General features: G+C 40.3%; 3 protein-coding genes across 6 annotated transcripts in view; 1 reads left to right on the top strand and 2 right to left on the bottom strand.

The window, feature by feature from the left end:
- Window positions 1-963: 963 nt before the first annotated feature.
- lg1h1orf35 (linkage group 1 C1orf35 homolog) lies at window positions 964-5,090 on the bottom strand. Its single transcript, XM_044036158.1, has 8 exons — window positions 4,574-5,090; window positions 3,177-3,327; window positions 3,043-3,088; window positions 2,871-2,953; window positions 2,691-2,763; window positions 2,521-2,594; window positions 2,286-2,408; window positions 964-1,722 (listed from the first exon to the last, which is right to left on the bottom strand). The coding sequence occupies exons 1-8, from the start codon at window positions 4,668-4,670 to the stop codon at window positions 1,467-1,469; spliced, it is 903 nt and encodes a 300-aa protein (XP_043892093.1). The 5' UTR covers window positions 4,671-5,090; the 3' UTR covers window positions 964-1,466.
- Window positions 3,966-12,550, top strand: LOC122775928 (guanylate kinase-like). 4 transcript variants are annotated; one of them, XM_044036197.1, is made up of 7 exons: window positions 3,966-4,019; window positions 9,487-9,600; window positions 9,817-9,858; window positions 9,968-10,203; window positions 10,351-10,435; window positions 10,507-10,592; window positions 11,218-12,550. In XM_044036197.1, exons 2-7 carry the CDS (start codon window positions 9,489-9,491, stop codon window positions 11,254-11,256), a joined length of 600 nt encoding a protein of 199 aa, XP_043892132.1. In that variant the 5' UTR covers window positions 3,966-4,019; window positions 9,487-9,488; the 3' UTR covers window positions 11,257-12,550. The 4 variants fall into 4 exon arrangements, with proteins under 4 accessions (XP_043892132.1, XP_043892114.1, XP_043892105.1 ...); XM_044036179.1 differs by lacking the exon at window positions 3,966-4,019 and adding an exon at window positions 4,124-4,290; XM_044036170.1 differs by lacking the exon at window positions 3,966-4,019 and adding an exon at window positions 5,131-5,244.
- A 54-nt stretch (window positions 12,551-12,604) lies between these two features.
- The window catches only part of obscnb (obscurin, cytoskeletal calmodulin and titin-interacting RhoGEF b), a 53,024-nt gene continuing 47,157 nt past the window's right edge, over window positions 12,605-18,471 (bottom strand). Inside the window, exons 74-83 of the mRNA XM_044036145.1 lie at window positions 17,933-18,097; window positions 17,676-17,831; window positions 17,398-17,575; window positions 17,196-17,309; window positions 16,900-17,067; window positions 16,657-16,759; window positions 16,405-16,534; window positions 16,138-16,231; window positions 15,946-15,988; window positions 12,605-14,810 (exon numbers count right to left, since the gene is read on the bottom strand). Coding sequence (XP_043892080.1) covers window positions 13,706-14,810; window positions 15,946-15,988; window positions 16,138-16,231; window positions 16,405-16,534; window positions 16,657-16,759; window positions 16,900-17,067; window positions 17,196-17,309; window positions 17,398-17,575; window positions 17,676-17,831; window positions 17,933-18,097 — 2,256 coding nt within the window. The 3' untranslated portion in view covers window positions 12,605-13,705. The remainder of the gene's footprint in view (window positions 14,811-15,945; window positions 15,989-16,137; window positions 16,232-16,404; window positions 16,535-16,656; window positions 16,760-16,899; window positions 17,068-17,195; window positions 17,310-17,397; window positions 17,576-17,675; window positions 17,832-17,932; window positions 18,098-18,471) is intronic.

Genomic DNA, 18,471 nt, shown 5'->3' with positions numbered 1-18,471 from the left:
TACATGGCCTTGTCAAAACAACATATCAATATGAAATTCATGGACAGATTATGAAAATAACTGATACGCTTTAGGAAACAATGCTGTGATCTAACCACAGACTTACTACTTGATGTCAATGTGAACTGCTGGAGGTGATCACCCTTTGACCCAGGAAGAAGTGGGATGCCACATGGTGATGGAATCCACCCAATGTTGGGGTTAAAGCAGTAACGTGGAGAGCACACCCTGGTTCACATTGTGTCAGGGCATTCCTGCAGGTTGATTAGGCTGCCGTGGTTAATGCAGCCGAGCCTATAAAACATGGCAGGAGAGTAAGGTCGTAGTGGAAAGAGAGGGAGCTCGAGTTCTGGGTCCCTCATGGGGTAGCTTTGTCTGCTTCCTCTCCTGCTGCTCCATCAGCTTGGTTTGTGTGTGGCAGTCTAATGGTACTCGGCCATATAAAAGGACCAGCCTGGGTTTTTGCACTCTCTTTTAAGAATGCCTTGCTCTTTTTTAGTGCACCCCCCAGGTGCCAGCCAGCAGAATACCCTCTTTCAGACCAATTCAAGGCAAACACAAACACAACACTCTATTATGACCAGTGGAGAGCATTCCAATGGTATCATACCCAGTCAGGGAGCTCAACCTAGATCACTGAGGGATTAAGTAGCGCTAACATGGCTGAGTCAAGGAAAATGGCCAGAAATGCCCGGTAGTTCAAGAACCACGGTTAATATAGTATAAGGATGGAAAAACATCAAACCGCATCCTCAGGGATTTTCAGTAAAGTAGCAACAGATTTCTTTACATTGACACTACTGACGGATGTACGATGCTTGTGACACAATTTACTGTGACCTTTAAAAATGTCTGTGCCAAATCCAATCCAATCCAATCTGAGGACTTAACAGCTATACAGTATGCATACCAATTTATTGTACCTGTACGATACCCTTAAAAAATACACACCTTTCATGTAACTGACACTTTTTGTCCGATTTTTTATTCTTTTATTTTTAAACTAAAGATACAATAAGCATTAGGTCTTTTCCAGAAAAATCAAATGGCACACAAGAAATGTTCCAATGGGGACCATGTTTATAGTCAAACATATTTATCAGATTTCCTCAACAGCTAGCAGGGCAAGCCATGGAAAGAAAAATGTACAACTATTACAGCTATCATTATTTGTCTCATGAATTTATAAAAAATTATTATTTTTTTTTTAAATCAACCACGTATGACACCACCGAGGTTCCGGGTGTTTGAATCAAACACCCCAGTGTCAAATGACCAACTGACTATCTCACTGTGTGCAAAAAAAATAAAACATAAGGTCAAAGCCTGTTTGTCCGACATTTCAACCTGTCTCCTCAGTCTGTTTGGTTGTGAAGGGTAAATGAGGTCTTCAGACTCCAAGTTGGTTGAGTTGCTGTAGAGCTGCTCTGGTCACATTAAGCGTCTTTGAATTGGGGGGAGGGACATTAGTTGTCAGAGTCTGTGTCGTGGCGCCGCCTGTGGCTTTGTGCTGCACCAGCAGGGGCCATCTTGTGGCTGGCAGGGTTACGGGAGACAGGGGACCCCCCATCAGAGGAGTCTGTGTCATGCTGCCGCTGTCGATGATAAGGGTGGGAGGGCTCTCGCTCGGCTTTTGCTCCCCCCCTTGAATGGCTGTCATGGGGTCTGGCTCCACTCTGACTACGGTATGATGGATTATGATGGTGGTGGTCCTTTCTGTGTCTGAGGAGTAAAAGGAAACAAACAATCAATGACTGGTGCTGTGGTGGGGATCAAAGATGGTGTGAGGCTGGGGAAGAAGTAACTGCCTAATCAGCTTTTACAGTGACATAGCAGCTGGAACTGAACACCACTGGCTGCAGTGCTGACACATTTCTGTATGTCTTCTGTCATACAAATCCTCTGTTGCCATCACAAATTCTAAAGCACAAATAATTACATTACTTTTTTTGTAAGTGTCAAATTTTTGATTCATGACCTTTATTACCTTGGGATACATCTATAATGTGGGATGCATCTGTGATATCTACATCCTTAGGACACATGTTTGCCAAATTTTAAAAGGTCATGCTTCCGGTTGCTTTAGGTAGGACAGTGCCTTGGTGCCCTCTAGTGCCAACAGAGGAAAGGTTCTGATTTCGGTCACAAAAGCGTGACAGAACTTCTAATGCCTTACTTTCAAAAGTAAGTGCATCTGTTTTCAAGTCATAGTTTGAAGTAAAACATGTTATACTGTCCATCCTTATGAGACAGGTACTGGATAAGAGCTGTGAGGAGTAACTAACCTCTTTCTGTCATCATTCGAATCTGAGGAGGACGAGTCTCGTCTTTGCCTTTTCTTCTTCTTTTCCTTCTTCTTTTTCTCCTTCTTGTTCTTCTTTTCTTTCTTTTTCTTTTTGCTCTCATGTCTATGTTTTTTTTTTAAAAAGCAGTGATCATTACTCAATTAATAGGATGCAGGGTCACATTTGCCCAGTATATTTGTTCATCCTGTATACACACACACATACACATACAAACCTTTGTTCCAATTCTGGTTTTCCTACAGTCTCAGCTGTTCCTGTGGTTTCTGGACATCCCTCAGTCTTGTAGTGCTGTAAAGACAGTGTGCCTTTACTTTACCTTTCACACTTACTGGGATAACATTCCTCTGTTTAGTAACATTTAAAATGCATAGAAAAAATAATTACTGTAAAAACTGGTAAGCCCATTTTAGCAGCCTCCTTTTCTTTTTGGGACAGCACCATTTTTCTTGACCCTGCACTGTACATAGTAAACAAAAACACTTTACACAGTGCATGAAGATCAGCGACAACTTGAACATCCAGAAAAACATGTTTTCTGACTAAAATCCCAGATAACGTATTTACCTAGAGCTTCCCAAGCCTGACACACGATCCACATCTTTCTCTTCACCATCGGCCCCTTCTCTCCTGTAAACATCTGCAAGATCCTGGTGATTGGGATAAAATTCACATTATTCTATATTTTCAAAGCAGTGAAATTATTTAAACAAGACTTTCAAGCATCAAAGTGATATACTTCTTTAGTCAGACCAGTTGGTTGTCTCTTTATAGTCTTGTGGCCTCTAGATTCAGAACAAAAAATATAAATTGATTATTTTATGACCCAGTGTCTACCAGTTACCAGTTTCTTTTGAAGGAAGTTATACATACAGTGCAGCCATCAGTGCCTCATGCTCTGCAGCCTTGACCGCAGCAAGTTCATCAGCTTTGGATGGAGCTGCACCACCTTTTTTGTCTTTTGCATACCATGTCAGATCTTTGCCTTTTTGCCATCGTCCTACTGGTGCCTTCAATGAGTTTCCTGGTAACACAGAATTTGGTGTGTTTGAGAAAAAGTGGTTGACAGCAACATTTCATACCCATTTTAACTAGTTCCTCCTGGAATTCAGGAATTCATCTGATAATAATTAGTCAGTCTAATTATTGTGGAACAACTCCAGAAGATGTCACCAGATTAATTAATTCACTTGACATTTTATGTAACATGATGTAACGTAATACACAGCTGTTTTAATTAGCCATCAAAATGTAATTTCTTTCTTTAACACAGTAATTCATCAATGTCAAAAATGACCTCAGACAACAGGGAAAATGCCCATCAGATTTCTTCAAGCACAAGTTTACGCTAAACGACAAAAATATTTAACACAGCTGAAATTAGCTACATTCTAAAACAAAGCAGTTGAGTTATTTTTTGTGGGTGAACAGCTCTGTATACTGAAGCTGGTAGATATTAATGTGACCATCCAGAATCACTGTATGGTTTGATGTGGACTTCACCCTTAGTTTCCCTCCAACAATTTTCAACTGATTTCAACATATACATCAAATCGTTAGTTTGGTACAGTACATTCTCACTAGTATTTTATTTTTTCCTATTCCTTTATACGTTTCTGAAATAGTATTAAACTTTAAGAAAACGTTCCTCCCATAGGAAATGGACTGGACTGAGTGGGCAGACACGATCAAAGGCAACAGCATAAGCACTACTAGGTAAGAGGACAATAACTGCATTTTTTGTGAAAATTCAGATGTTCCAGTGTAATTGTCACGGTTATCTCTCGTGGTCGTAGCCGGGTAGCTCAAGGTTGACATGTGTTGGCAGCAGCGTGGCCTCCTCTCGTAGAGATTACGTATGTGCCTCAGAAAAGAAAAGGGTGAGCAACGAAAGCCAGGAACGACAGACTGTAGACTGGACATACGGAACAGAATCCGAACTAAAAGACCCGCTCAGACATTGGAATGAGGGAGTCGACAATGAAAGGTATTTATAACGGGTATTACATGATTGCGAGCATTTCACAGCAACTTTTAATGCGCATGTTAAATTAGGGCACAAGAAGAAACGAAATTAACTTTATAATTAATCTGGAAGCTAAACCAAAATGAATACTTGCACATGGAAACTAATGGAAAAGGTTGTGTGTCGATAATTGTGTGTTTTTTTTAAATGTGCGAATTTAAATGTCCTGCTGAGTTGGTTGAGCGTTAGCAGACGGTAACATTAGCATCTGTGGTTAGCGCAGATAGCAGACTTTCACACTTACCGAGATAATTTTCCCTGTGTTTATCGACTTTCACGTCGTCCCAGTTGAACTGGTCCTGGCCTCCTCGGATCCCTCCTGCTCTCGCTGAGCCGAACATTTTTACTTGGTCACTTTTAGAGTTTGGACAGAAGTGCGTTGTTTGGCAAGCTAACGTGTAGCCACGTTAGCGGCGCAGATGGTCAGACAGACAGGCCGGCCTCATCCGGGAAATTTTGCGGTAACTTCCACGCGTTGGTCGGAAGTTCTTTGGTGATGAAGAAACACTAACCGAGGACTGTTTGTGGGTCGCGTTTATAAATGTGGACGGAGCGCAAGACGTTTACTGTAGAATAGTTTTTTTCAGTTAAGCTTGCCTTTGTAGTCTGTTCAACGGTCGAAAAAAATAAACACTTTGAAAAAAACAACTCGCGCACGACTGGCCCAGGTATTTTGCGTCCGTCTTTTGTTTTTTTTAAAAAAATCTGGGGTTCTAAAAAATTAAGCTCGAATCAGGCTAAACTTTCGTCGCACATTCCCGACGTCACACAATAATAGACCCTCAGTGATGACGTAGGCGGCCCCGGTTTCCCGATGGCAGCAGAGGAGGGAGTAAACCCTCCAGACGCGACCCTGCAGTCTTAGACCAACGTTTATCCCGATGTACATGAGGTTCTTTTCCAGGTTCTTTTCAGGTAAGAGGGAGGTTGTCGGTTTTTCTCTCATGTTTTTTTTAAAAATTGTGTTTATGCTGCAAACATGTCAGTGGCATCACTAGCTAAGAGACAGCCGTCGATGTCCCTCACTGTCTCCAGCCCGTTGTCTACATCGTTGCCGTGTAAGAGCATGTGGTTTGGTTTACCTGTATATACTGTGGATCTTTGTTGTGTTTGTAAAAAAAAGTGGGGGGCTGTGTCCTTTCTTATTAGTAGTTCTTGTAAATCCAGTGGTGGAACAAGTAATCAAACAATGGGAATAGTAACACTGTGTTACTATTCCCATTGTAACACAGTACGTTGTTATTGTGTTACTAACACAATAACAACGCAAAGACACACGTGAAAGTTCTGCATGCAAAACAGTGGTTTAGGAAAAAAATTATTATGTATAATTGTATGGATAGCTGTGGAACTAACAGGAAAGATACAGTATTTTCATCCAGTACGTTATATGCTAATTTAATCAAGTCCAGGTCATTTTTATAAAGTCAGTGGTATTTATTTGATTGCAAGGCACAATATAACACAATGTTTGTGTAAAAATATGTTTGAAGTTTATACAAAATCAACTGGACATAAGCTCAGTACAGTAAAATCACAGTGTAAACATTATGTGAGTGTGTGTTGAGGCAGTATTTTAAAATCTCCATGTTTAACTCAACATATTTCCATATGATTGTTATGTTTTTACACAGTAATACTGCAATGAAAAAAAAATCCAATGAATCACTGCACATGGCACAAGTGGTGCATTCTCTTCTTCTAGTGATTCAAAGTTGTGCTTTTATTGCTCTTTCCAGTTAGTCAAAGTGAACTTTGTTAGTTGTTTTTATCCGTCAGATAATCTTATAGTAAAGACACTCATAACTCTCACGCCGTAATAGTAAATGGAAAGTGCCTAGTTAGTCATATTTTGACTACAGTGTTTCCTAAACCTGGAAATTATGATGTTCTCAAATGTCTTGTTTTGTCCACAAACTAAAATTATTCAGTTTTTAGTGATTTCTTTGTTATATGATGCAAAGAAATGATTGTTATTCGAGTAATTGTTACAGCATTCAATTGAATGAGAAAATATAACCCCCAAAAACCTAACATACAGTATTCCATTTATTCCAGATTAAACGGCCAAGTGTTTTCACTGTCAATAGACAGTTTTGTCTATTGAAATGGTCTCATCACATCTAAGAACACGGAACCATGAAAATGGTATTTCTTTATTAAAAAGCGATTACTGATTCATGTAACGAGGATCCAATAATCAACACGTCGTCTCAGTTTCAGAACAGCACACCTAGCCTGCCATATCTGAATGCTAATAGATTTCATATGACTTAAACTTTGCTTAAGGCAAACATCAATCACATGAGAGTTTACAAGCACAGTGCAGTGTCCAATCAGTGTCAGCTCACGTGGGTAATCGAGTCACGTCTCTCATTTTCTGTCATGCAGCTCCAATCTGAGTTGGAAACACTGGGTCTTGTGTTAGTGAGTGGGAGCTGCACGTGGTTAATAAGAAATAAAAAGCGTGTCTTAATTGTGTTCATTGTTAAGTAGGAAGTTTCCCTCCCTGAGCACCATGTAAAAAAAAAAAACCTGTTCTTTTCAGGACTGTTATTACTCTTAGCCCTACCATCCATATTTGTTGTGGACACGAGCAAAAGACACTTTCCACGTGGCAATGTAAGGAACTAACTCTTAATTTCATAATCAATTAATCTGTCGATTACTTTCTCGATCAATCAATTTGTTGTTTGGTCCATAAAACTTTTATTATTTTCCCCCCTCAACCCAAGAATAGTGACGTTTTTAAGTGTCTTTTGTCGACAAACCAAAGTTACTTAGTTTTATACTAATGTCTTTGTTACCTGGCGCAAAGAAACCTGAGACATTTAAGAAGCTAAAAACTCAGAGAAATAATTGTTCAAAAACACTATTTAAAAAAAACAAAAAAAAAACATGATTAGTCGGTGCAGCCCTAAAAGAAACCAATACATATTCACAGAGCTCAAACTAATTAATTGACTATAAAAAATAGTTATCGATTATGAACTGGTTAATCATTGCAGCAGCCCTAAATGATACTGTATCTCAGTGCAATAATTTTGTATTTTTCTTGATATGAAATGATTGATGGATCAGCAAAATTATTAATTACATTAAACAAAATGGTTTGTATTTATATAGCACTTTTCTAGTCTTGATAAAGCTGCTTTACGCTACAGTTTTACCATTCACCAATTCACTCACAAATGGCAAATAACATTTATTGGCCGTAGTTTGTCAAATGTGAATGTGTTATTTTTCTTGTATTGCTGTGGAATACACTGGGATATACATCTGTGTCTGTTGCAGCCACTTTTGTTTCCAAAAATAGAACAGGATATTTGTCTTTACAGATGGACTCTGAAACATTTTAAGACTCCTTCACTGAGCTCAGAACTCTTGTTGCTTTAATTAGCCACGTTTCTGTTTACATGAAGCATTCAAGAGGCGATGGAGAATGACTTGTCATCTGCAGCTGCAAACACAACCTCACTGTATCTGGTTTGCCTGGAGACGAGACAGCTCAGCTCATAATGTTTGATTTTAGTCTTTTCCATGAGAGTCCACAGAGGAGAGACAAAGTCCAGACGTCCAGTGCAGATTAGGCTGATTTAAACGTTTTTCTTTGTGATTTACTGCATGTCAGGAGCACGTCTTATGAAATACCTCATGTCTGGATTAACTGTCAACGTCTTGATACCTGATATTGCTCTAAGTCATAGCCATATAACCGCTATATATGATGGTGGATAGTAGGCCTTGACTGTAGTTGTTTTAGTAACACAACTGTAACATGTGTCCTATTACTAATGTCTGATAGATGCCCATAGTTACTGAAAACTAAAAATATACAATAAAATAAAGGAATGGTTTGTCTTAGTCTGAGACAACTTTTCTATTGAGTCTGCAACATCAGATCATTGTGTAATTTGTAACATTTTATTTACTAAAATGTTGAATTTCTCTGGTGACAAAGTGTATTAATGTGGCCCTGCCCCTCTCTTTCCCTCCTCCCATCTGCACCGTGTTTAACAGTCACACACCCTCCCTTCTCACTCAAATATCCTGTCTGTTTGCACTCTGTGTGTAAAGAGGAAAGGTAAGGAGGAAAAGAAAACTACTACTTGATTCTTTATCTGAGCAGCTTACCTATAAAAGACAAATGTACTAACAGATATACACTTTCTCTGCTGATTGTATGATTTGGGGTTAAAGCGAGTCATGTTGTTTTCCTCCTGACTGACTGCCGGTATACGATACCAGCTCTGGAGGTGGAGACATTTTTTTACTAGAAAGACATACGTGGAACCGGCTGGACTTCCTGATAAAGGAGATTCCACACCCTGCACTTGACACCAATTCATCGTTTCAGCTAAGCAGTTAGCATTTAGGTTTTACATTAGCAAGCAAAGCAAACGTGTATCCAAAGATGGCATATACTGTAGGTGTCATATATGCCATGCCATCCCTCCAGCTGCACTCTGTTTGGCCTCACAAGGCCAGAATTGACATGGAGAGTTGTCTAGACTTGCTATTTTAATTCCCAAATGGCTGGTTGTTCACAGGTGGGAACTTTTCCAGCGTGTTGAAAACAAAGTAGTGAGGACACTTTTTCTGTGTCTGTACTGTTAGGATTCAATGCTGCTGGATGTGGAGCTTTCACTCCTCACAGCTGTCATCTGTTAATGTCAGGTGTAAGGGCCACCACATGTTGCACATCATGGTTTTCTGTGTTTCTTGTGTTCGCTACCAATTGAATCCCTGGAACAGACAGAGTTCAGACGGCTGACTAAAAAAAGGCTGCTTTTCGCGTCACTATTGCAGCCACAGAAGTGTTTGCCCAACCGTACAATTCCTCCTAAGAGGGCGCTGAGTGTCTGTTCCTCTACAGCACCATGGTAACCTCACCACTTGCTCACCTAACATTTCCTCCACTCCTGTGGGAGATATTTTGGTCCGAGTGCTGCTGACTTATCATTTCATTGTGTTGGTCCCACTGGGGCAAGGCACGTCCACACTTAATTATTGGCTCTAATGCGTTGACACTGACATCTTTAAAATGAATGAATGTCATCCTGCGATGACTCATGCTATACGCTTCCAGTGGTAAAGCATCATCTCTCCAGCCTCAGCCTCGTGGTTTCAAACGCTAACACTCTCCCTCTCTTTCAGCAATGGCTGGACCCAGGCCTGTGGTGTTTAGCGGCCCGTCCGGTGCAGGGAAGAGCACTTTGCTCAAGAAGCTCATGAAGGAATATGACAACGTCTTTGGGTTCAGCGTCTCCCGTAAGTGTGTGGACAATAAGATAATAAGGATAGCTACTGATTTCTCATGTGAATAGATGGAATAGAGATTTTCCCCCAATCGAATAATTTCATCTTTTCATATTTTTGCTTAATTGGTGTGTTACGGGCGACTTTTATATTAATCAACTGTTAAGTTTTAGCTGTGGTTTAAAAAGTAGTGCAGACTGTAACCAAAATGTTTTTATCCTTCCTCAGATACAACAAGAAATCCTCGACCTGGAGAAGTGAATGGCAAAGGTACACAATATAACTCCTCTTCAGTCATGACCGTGCTAACTTCAAACAATTTCAATCGATGAGCTATGTCATGTTTATGTTCAATTTGTGTCCTTTTTTCGGGGTTTAGATTACCATTATGTTACACGGGAGGAGATGAAGGCAGGCGTCGAGAGAGGAGATTTCATCGAGAGCGCAGAGTTTTCCGGAAACATGTACGGGACGAGTAAAGCCGCTGTGCAAAAAGTCCAGGCCCAGAACCTCATCTGTATACTGGACGTTGACATGCAGGGGGTGAAGAACATCAAAGAAACAGACCTCAATCCCCTGTACATCTCCATCCAGCCACCATCCATGGAAGTCTTGGTGAGAACATAAGAAAACGCTTTGTTTGTGGATGTGATTTTGAGTTTTCATTTTCTCTCAGTTGAACAGGTTTTTTTTATATTTTCCGTAAAGAATCCTGGATTCATTCTATTCATTGTTGCCTGTTTGTGGATTTAACTTTTTCAGGAAAACCGTCTGAGAGACAGAAAAACGGAGTCGGAGGAGAGCCTCCAGAAGCGTTTGCGTGCAGCCAAGGTGGATATGGAGATTGGTAAGTGTTGAAATTTGTAAATTACTCAGAAGTTTCAGAGTTCAGTGCTGATCTTTTTTATTTTTCCTCAGGTAAAGAACCTGGCGTATTCGATGTTATAATTGTCAATGATAATTTGGAGGATGCTTACAAGGTGTTAAAAAGTGCTCTCAATGAGGTGAGTTGCTATTGCAATTTCCCACACTTTTTGATTGAAAGTAGGGCTGCATTATATTTGGAAAATGCTCTTGGCTAAAAACAAAACTAGTGCGAGGAACAGTCTACATTTAACGCCTTTGCACATGTATATCTTTTGCCATGTGTACTGTAAATGGCGCAAGTTGATATCTGAAGAAATAAAAAGCTTAAATGACTATTTGACGGAAATTGTGTTGGCTGGTCTGTGAGTGACAGGAAGAGAGAAATAAAAGAGGAAGAATGTGCAGAGTGCATCGAAGCTCTACTTAGATATTGTTGTGAGTGGGAGACGTTATTTTATTGAGATGCAAAATTGGATATACTCCCCAGCTGTGGCTGTTGCATACCAGAAAGGATGTAAACACTCTTTGGCAACTCTCTTTGCTAATTTCTACTCCTTTGCAGTTAAAAGGCTTTTTCTTAGTCATGAAAAACGAAAGGAGTTTAATTTTAAAGCAATTATACACTTACATAAACATACTAATGCATATTCAATTCCTGCCAATAAACCCTCTAAATGTTACACACCGGACCTTTTAAATGTCCACCAGAAAATCAGATTGAACTGCCTGTAATTGAAAGATTGTAAAATTCTCTTTCTCCAGGAAATCGACCAGGTCAAGAAAACAAACATGTCTTCGTAGGAGACCGCAGCGTCCCGACAACTCATAGTCCTGTCCAGCCTCTCCTCCTCCTCCTCCTCTCCCCGCACCAAAGCAAAAACAAAGACCTCCATTCCAGTCGTGTACATTCCCACAGATGACCATCTGTGTAGGTTTCACATCATGTTTAGAAGTACAGCAGATGATACCATACTGTTCAGTGGAACACTTTTTTGTTTTGTTTTGTTTTTTACCAGCAGAGTGCTTTATATATTTTTTAATTTCAGTTTTATGAAGAAGAAAAAAAACTAACTCCAACAATCCGTACTTGATATGCGACTGGTAGAGTTCTCTGAACACCATTTACAGAACACTGGACGTCGACATGAACCAACACAAATGTAACTCATTCCATCCATTTAACTAGTTTGTCAAGAGTATGACAAATCAGATGTCCTGGTTACTGGCAGCAAGTTATGCTTATGCTTTTTTTTTTCTGATCGTGAAATAGTAGAGAGTCACTCAGCTCTCAGGCTCAGGAGGGAAACTTCACCTTTTAGCTGTTCTCTGGAAAACATGGAAGTTGTTTACTTACAAGAAGGAATACATGCATGTCAACTGTGCTGTTAACATAACTATCCCAGTACTGGTTAAATCTGTTACTCTACTTTAGTTAACATAATGTGCTAATAATAACTCCATTAAAGTTTGGTTTGCAGTATAAGAGTTAAGTACTGATGTGCTGTAGCAGGATTAATTCCTACGAGAGACATGGAAAAGTTATAGCTTGGAACAACATCAGTAGTACATCTCATGCCCGGGGCGGGTGGGGGGAGGTGACAATTCAACTGCTTATTTTATAGTTGTATATTTTTAAAACATTTTATATTGTGTAGCATTTTCAGTTTGCAGCTTCAGGTGTCTGGTAAAATGGCATTCTGTGGACTAATTTCTAAAAAAAAAGAAAAGAAAGAGGAGCATTTTAATTTGGAGACAAAACAAAATGGCATGTTTCTTTTTTAATATTGCTTACAACCAAGCACCGAGTAAATATCATTGTACCTGGAAGAAAATATTTATATTCCATATGTATATACACAATACAGGCATCTTGTAACACCTATTTTCCTTCCGATTCATTTTCTGTTCCTGTTATTACAATGACAATGTAGAAATAATTATGCTATATCATATTTATAGAGAAGCCCTCAGTCCTCTGGTTTGCCATTTCACCTAACCAGCTACCACAATACTCCACTTGTTGTGGGAAAATTATGTCCATTAAATATATATGACTGTTACCTGTTGAAAGTCCATTAAATATTTTAAAAAGCAATACTGGGAGATTTGTTTTTTTTAATGTGCAACAAATAAGCGTAAAACACAGTAGTCATTATTTAATACATTTATTTAATTTATACGTAACACTCATGATTTCAAAAACTACACATGTACAGTACAAGCAATCATCATCCATTAGTGCTTTTTTTTTAATATAAACCATCATCCTTGTGACTAAAACACCTATGAACAGCACCACACGTCATTTAAAGAGGCACTTGCTAGAGCCACTCTTCTTTAAATTGCATTGAAAAGGTAGTAAAATTCTGTGAGCCTCAACACTTAGCTCAAACATTTGCTTAAAATCAAACATGACGCAACAGGTCACATCACTTCAGATAAACCCCATTTGCTTTGGGGAAAGCAAACACATGCAGTCACTCGTCTAAATAATCTTATCACATACATATGAAAGTCCCTGTGAGTGCACAGGTCATCGCACTGCAATCAACAGATGTCACAATTAATTTGCAAGACATCTGTAAACGGGCAGTCGGGCACCGTCAGAGATCTGACGAGAGAGAGGTTGTAGGCTCAACTAAATGATTTGCTTGTAGAAATGTCATAAAGCTGCTCACCAAGCAATTCATTGTTTGATGATAATTTGACTGTTAAGCTTAGAGCAACAGCCCAGTCAGCACACTGCTGCGGTCAATTTTCCACTATCAGTGTCGCATATTTAAATAAATTAAATGAGTAATACTGAAAACATGTCATCATGACTACATTAGTAGTGAGTTAACGCTTGACCAAAGCACTGCAAAAGTGCAAAAGGCAATTAAAACCAGAAAATCTACTCTAAACCTATTCGATTATAAATAGTTGTCAGTGAGGATAATGTATGGATCGGGTGGTATAATTCATTATATTATCAAGCTCATTATCAGTGAAATGTTAAACCATAGTTTCTTAGCTTCTGTCCATCACGGCCACATTGTATAGGTGTATACGTATGGCAGTTGTCACCTCGACCAGTCAAATCCATTTGACCAAAAAAAAGAGGGTGAGCTTATTTTCTGACAGGAAGATTCAAAGTGGAATGGTCAGTCAAATGCAGTAAATATACGTCTGCTTTTTTTTCATTATGCAAGTAGAAATGTCTGTTTAAGACTAAGATGGTTTGTGGTATCAAATTTAAAAACTGTCGTTTCTACTGGTTCTGATAATTCTGATCTCTAATTTGAAGGGTGACTGGGTTTCCCACTGATGTGTAGCCGTAGGTCTGAGTTGACACTTTGGTTTTAAAGCTCTGCTGCCTGCCCTCACCTCTCTGCACCTCTGAGCAGTATGAAGGCTTCACTTCTAGGTTGGCGTGGCTCACTTGGATCGGGACGCGCCTCTCCACCCTGGACTGCGTTCCGCTGACTGGGGTGACAGTGGAGGAGAGAAGGTTACTGGCGAGATGGTCCTTGAAGCGGCCGAAGAAGCTGCTCCTCTGCCTCGGCGGAGCAACAGGCCGCCCCACGTTGAGAAGCACCGGCTGTCCCACAGTGGAGCCGCCGATCTCCCGCTGCAACACAGAGATCTCGCATGGCTTTTCAGCAGCAACACTGGACGAGCCGTAGGTCTCTCCTTCTTCTGGTACGTAATCCTCCAGGTCCTCGAGGGTCAAAACACGGTCTCCGTGTTTCAGGACCTTTGGTTCCTGCTTTCTGAACAAATCGAGATCGTTATCCTCATCATCGGGTTCAAAGATGACTGTTTGTTGATCGTCCAGGTCGTCGCTGTCCTCTCCAGCTGGAGTGAGGTCAGTTGAGAGCTCTTGTGGCTCTGCAGCTGAAGAACCTGAGCTAGCATTACCCTCCACTTCTTCCCAGGAGAGGGGCTGACTGCTGACGTCTGCCTGCAGCTCAGCCTGAGCCTGCTCCACCAGCTTGTTGTTGGAATTGTTAGCATTGGGGTTTTCAGGTGGAGACCTTTTAGGTCTGGATGGAGTGGCTACGCGATCAGACACTGCAGGTGAGACGCCTCTCCTCCTGGGGAGCCTGGGAGATTTATTCACCTTGTACTCAATGACCTCTTCGACCTCAACCCACCGGGGCTTGCTTTCTATGACTCTGGCTTCAGCACCCTCAGCATGAGTAACATAAAGGGTAGGAATGGTTGTCTTCCGTGGAGTGGGAACCCTCCTTACCCGGACAGACGGGGGCTCTGGGGTGGAAGTCTCAGAGCGGTGGGTCCCAACAAGAGTCAAACCGGGGGATCTGTGCCTCCTCATACGAGGGTTCTTCACCACAGTGGTTATTGTCTCCTCACTGGATCGGAAATACGACCACAGACAACACAAGTGTTAATGATGTAGATCTTTGGTACAGGACACCAAACTGCATGCAGCTGTCACCCTGATCATCAGCACTCGTGGGTTTCAAGTGAGGCCAAGTTATATCACTAATGGTGGGAAAGTAACTCCTCAAAAATGGAAAGGTACATGCACGGTCACATGTGCATGATTTAGCATATGATCTCCAAAATGACGAAGTTCCCCTTTTAATATTGCAATAGGAATATTTTTGGTCTATTCTGTTCTGTATTCTTACATTTCTGTCTTTATGGAAGAGTTTTTTTTTAAATGTTTTTAAACCTTTCAGGAGAATTTTACCACAAGAACAAAATTGACTTAAAGGAAGAGTGTGTCAGAATTAGTGACATCTAATGATGTCATCAACAAGTTTGTTGAGTTTTCCATCAGCTGGTGAGGATCGCATGGATTACGGATGTTATAAAATATGGTTACATGCACTGGGTTTATGAGGAGCGGAGCCATACTTTTCATTACAGTAAGCTTCTGCTACGAAATGCAAAAAGCACTCTCTTCAGGTTTATCCTTTCAGGCTGCTGTAGAAAGTTGGCAACCTCTGTAAAGCAAAGCCAAATGCCTACAGTACATATTAAACATTTTAAAGCTTTAAAAACCAAAGTGATTATACACTTCCACAATATTTTGGTGTAGTGTATTCAATTTCTACCAATAAACCATGCTAAATGTTACACACTGAACCATTAACATAAAATGACACATACAGTAGCTGCGTGTATAATAAAGTTGCTGTTAAAAGAAGACAACACTCTGGTGAAGACTGCCAAACCTTTTGTCCTCATCACACTGACAGAATCCTTTGCACTCCAGCTTTAAATACTACATGGCAATGCATACATGGGGCCAGATGAAGGAGCACACATGCAGAGGAGCTTAGAATTTCCTCAAGGCCAATACTTTGTTTTACTAAACAATATCTACAGAATCAACAAAAATGATCTTAATCGCACAAACTACTGCACTGTAAATCATCTGATATCAAAATATGAAGCTTCATTCCATACTCATGTCTAGAGCCACACACAGCAACTATAGTTCATGCATGAGGGTCAGTTTAACCCTTTCCCACTTACATGATGATGGTTTTCTTTGGTATTCTTGTCTCCTGCTCAGTAACTATGGAGTTTGAAAAACAAATAAAAAGGCAAATAATTGGTCCACACTGCAGTGGAAGTGAAAATAAAAAAGTAAACATCTATAGTAAGATAGCATCCATATTTAAACATTTGTAGTGTTTCAGAACCTTGAAAGCTGTGTGTTCCTACCTTCAATAGTGATGGCCTGTTCACCAGTTCGGGCCACAGCAGAGGGTAGGACTAAATCAGCAGCACACTTGGCACTGCCCAGACGATTTGACAGCTGGAAACAACGGGGATTTATTTTTAGACTCTTACAGAAGACTTCTTGTTGCTCAGTGACATGAACTAACGTTATTAGGTTTGAGACCAAAGTAATATAGCTGAATTAAATATTCTAAATCATCACACGATTCAAATATAATGTGAGTATTGTACTGATAAGGCTGGACCAACCTCACACTCATAGTGTCCCAAGTCTCTCTCTGTCAGGTTTTTTATTACCAAGACCAGAACCCCGCTACGGAGCTCGCTGTAGGTCTGATATTTTTCTTGGTCAGTCAGAAGTCTGCCATCTTTGAACCACCTTGAACACAGACACAAAGCCACAGAACAGACATGAACACACACTGAGTCACAGACCTCCAAGAAAACTAAACTGAATCCAAATGCTTTTTATAGTAGCATAGAGAGGTGAAATGTCTTTACCTGATCTTGGGGCTGGGGGCGCTCTGTATGACACAGGTAAACTGTGCATCCTCACCAGCAAAAAAGATAGCGTTCCTCATTTTATTCACAAAACGAGGAGGCACTGCATGAAAAACAACAAAATGGATTAAATGTTTGTAAATCTAATCCATGACTGCAAAAACATCAAAGACTGAATTATTACAGCTCTCCCTTTAAGTGATGTAGTTTCCAATGAAAACAGTCATTATCAATGTCACTTACCTTGAACAGTGATCTTTCCGAGAGTGCTAGCGTTGCCAGCTGAGCTTGTGGCAAAGCACATGTACTGGCCAGAATCATCTGCTGTCATGTTGTCCAGGATCAGTGTGCAAGAACCATCAGGATCCTCAATGACGATGTGATGAGGATCTGCCTCCACTGCACGTCCATCTATACGCCACATGAAAACAAGTACATTATTTGGTCACATTTGACAGGAACTCAGAATATATCAGTCTGTACAGTAGTATATCATTTGTTACAGAATACTACGACAAACATAGTATTTTATTTCATACCTTTGTACCAGGTGACTGTAGGTTTGGGTACTCCAGTAACTTTGCAGGCCAGTTTTACAGTCTGTCCCAGCTCTGCAGTGCAGTTTGCCAGAATTTCATCAAAGTCAGGGGGACCTAATATTTAAAAAGGATGAGAGAGAGAGAATAAGACACATAAAAATTTTTTATCACAAATAGGCATGTGTGTTTGTGTCCCACTCACTCCACGCAGGCATGCTGAATCGCTGCTGCAGTTCTCTGAAGTCTCTCAGCCAGGAGTTCTTGATGGTGACAGTTCGAGCCTGCAAAGTATATTTCCTCACCGAGTCCTCGCGCTCATGCCAGATTTCAAAGGCGCGGTCATCGCCCTCCACTGTCTCGTTCACGTCAATGTCGTTCAGCTGCAAAAAGATGAAGAACATGGAGAACATAATTAAGGCTGGAAAGAAGACAGTAACCAAAAAAACAAAAACAAAAGGTTAACTAAATTAAAAGTCCTACCTTCATCATGTTCTTAAAGACATATGCTTGTGTATCAGTGTTGCTGTCTCTCTTGGGTTTGCAGATTATACAGTAGTTCTTAAAGAGGAAGGCGTGGCGGTGGTGACCTCTAGAGGACCTAATTCCCGGAGCTCCCTCCCACACTTGGAAGGGTCCCTGGAGTAAAACAAAAAGCACAGAAAGGTATTTTACACTGTAAAATGCAAACCCATGTCCGTAAATCCCTTTGTAAACTAATGGAATTAAAGACAACATACCTGTCTTACTGGCTCTCCAAGTACTTCCAGTGTGGCGGGATAGTTCTCGATCATGGAGACATGGTGGGTGTTCTCCGAGCGCTGAGGGAGCGCAGACATCATTGCATAAGCTTCTTCCAGGAGGCAGCAGTTCTGACCGTTCCTCGCCTTGTTTCGAATGAGCTCCTGAACATGTCACAGTAGAAATGTCACCTCAGCTGATGTGGGACAAAAAGTAAATGTCTTCCCTAAGCCGTTCCCAAGCTCAAGAAAGTCACGGCTCATTTTAAATTCTGAAATTCAACACAATAGGATTGTGCATTTTCATACATATTTATTTCATAAAGAGGCATAAAAGTAACTTCAACTTTGAATCAGGCCTCTGAGTATAAAACAAAGTGTTATATAAATTATCCATACATTGTCTATTGTAATCAACTATTTGCAAAGCAACCTTTTTCACATAAATAATTAATGTTTTACAAAAATGAAAAAAACTTTAATTTGTTTATTTTAATGCCCTCCCATGGTTAACCTACAGTACCTTCAAAGACCAGCAG

Source organism: Solea senegalensis, linkage group LG1, assembly GCF_019176455.1.
Source record: "Solea senegalensis isolate Sse05_10M linkage group LG1, IFAPA_SoseM_1, whole genome shotgun sequence".
NCBI classification, from domain to species: Eukaryota; Metazoa; Chordata; class Actinopteri; order Pleuronectiformes; family Soleidae; genus Solea; species Solea senegalensis.
The sequence above is the reverse complement of the archived record's forward strand: the minus strand, read 5'-3'. Positions and strand labels throughout refer to the sequence as shown.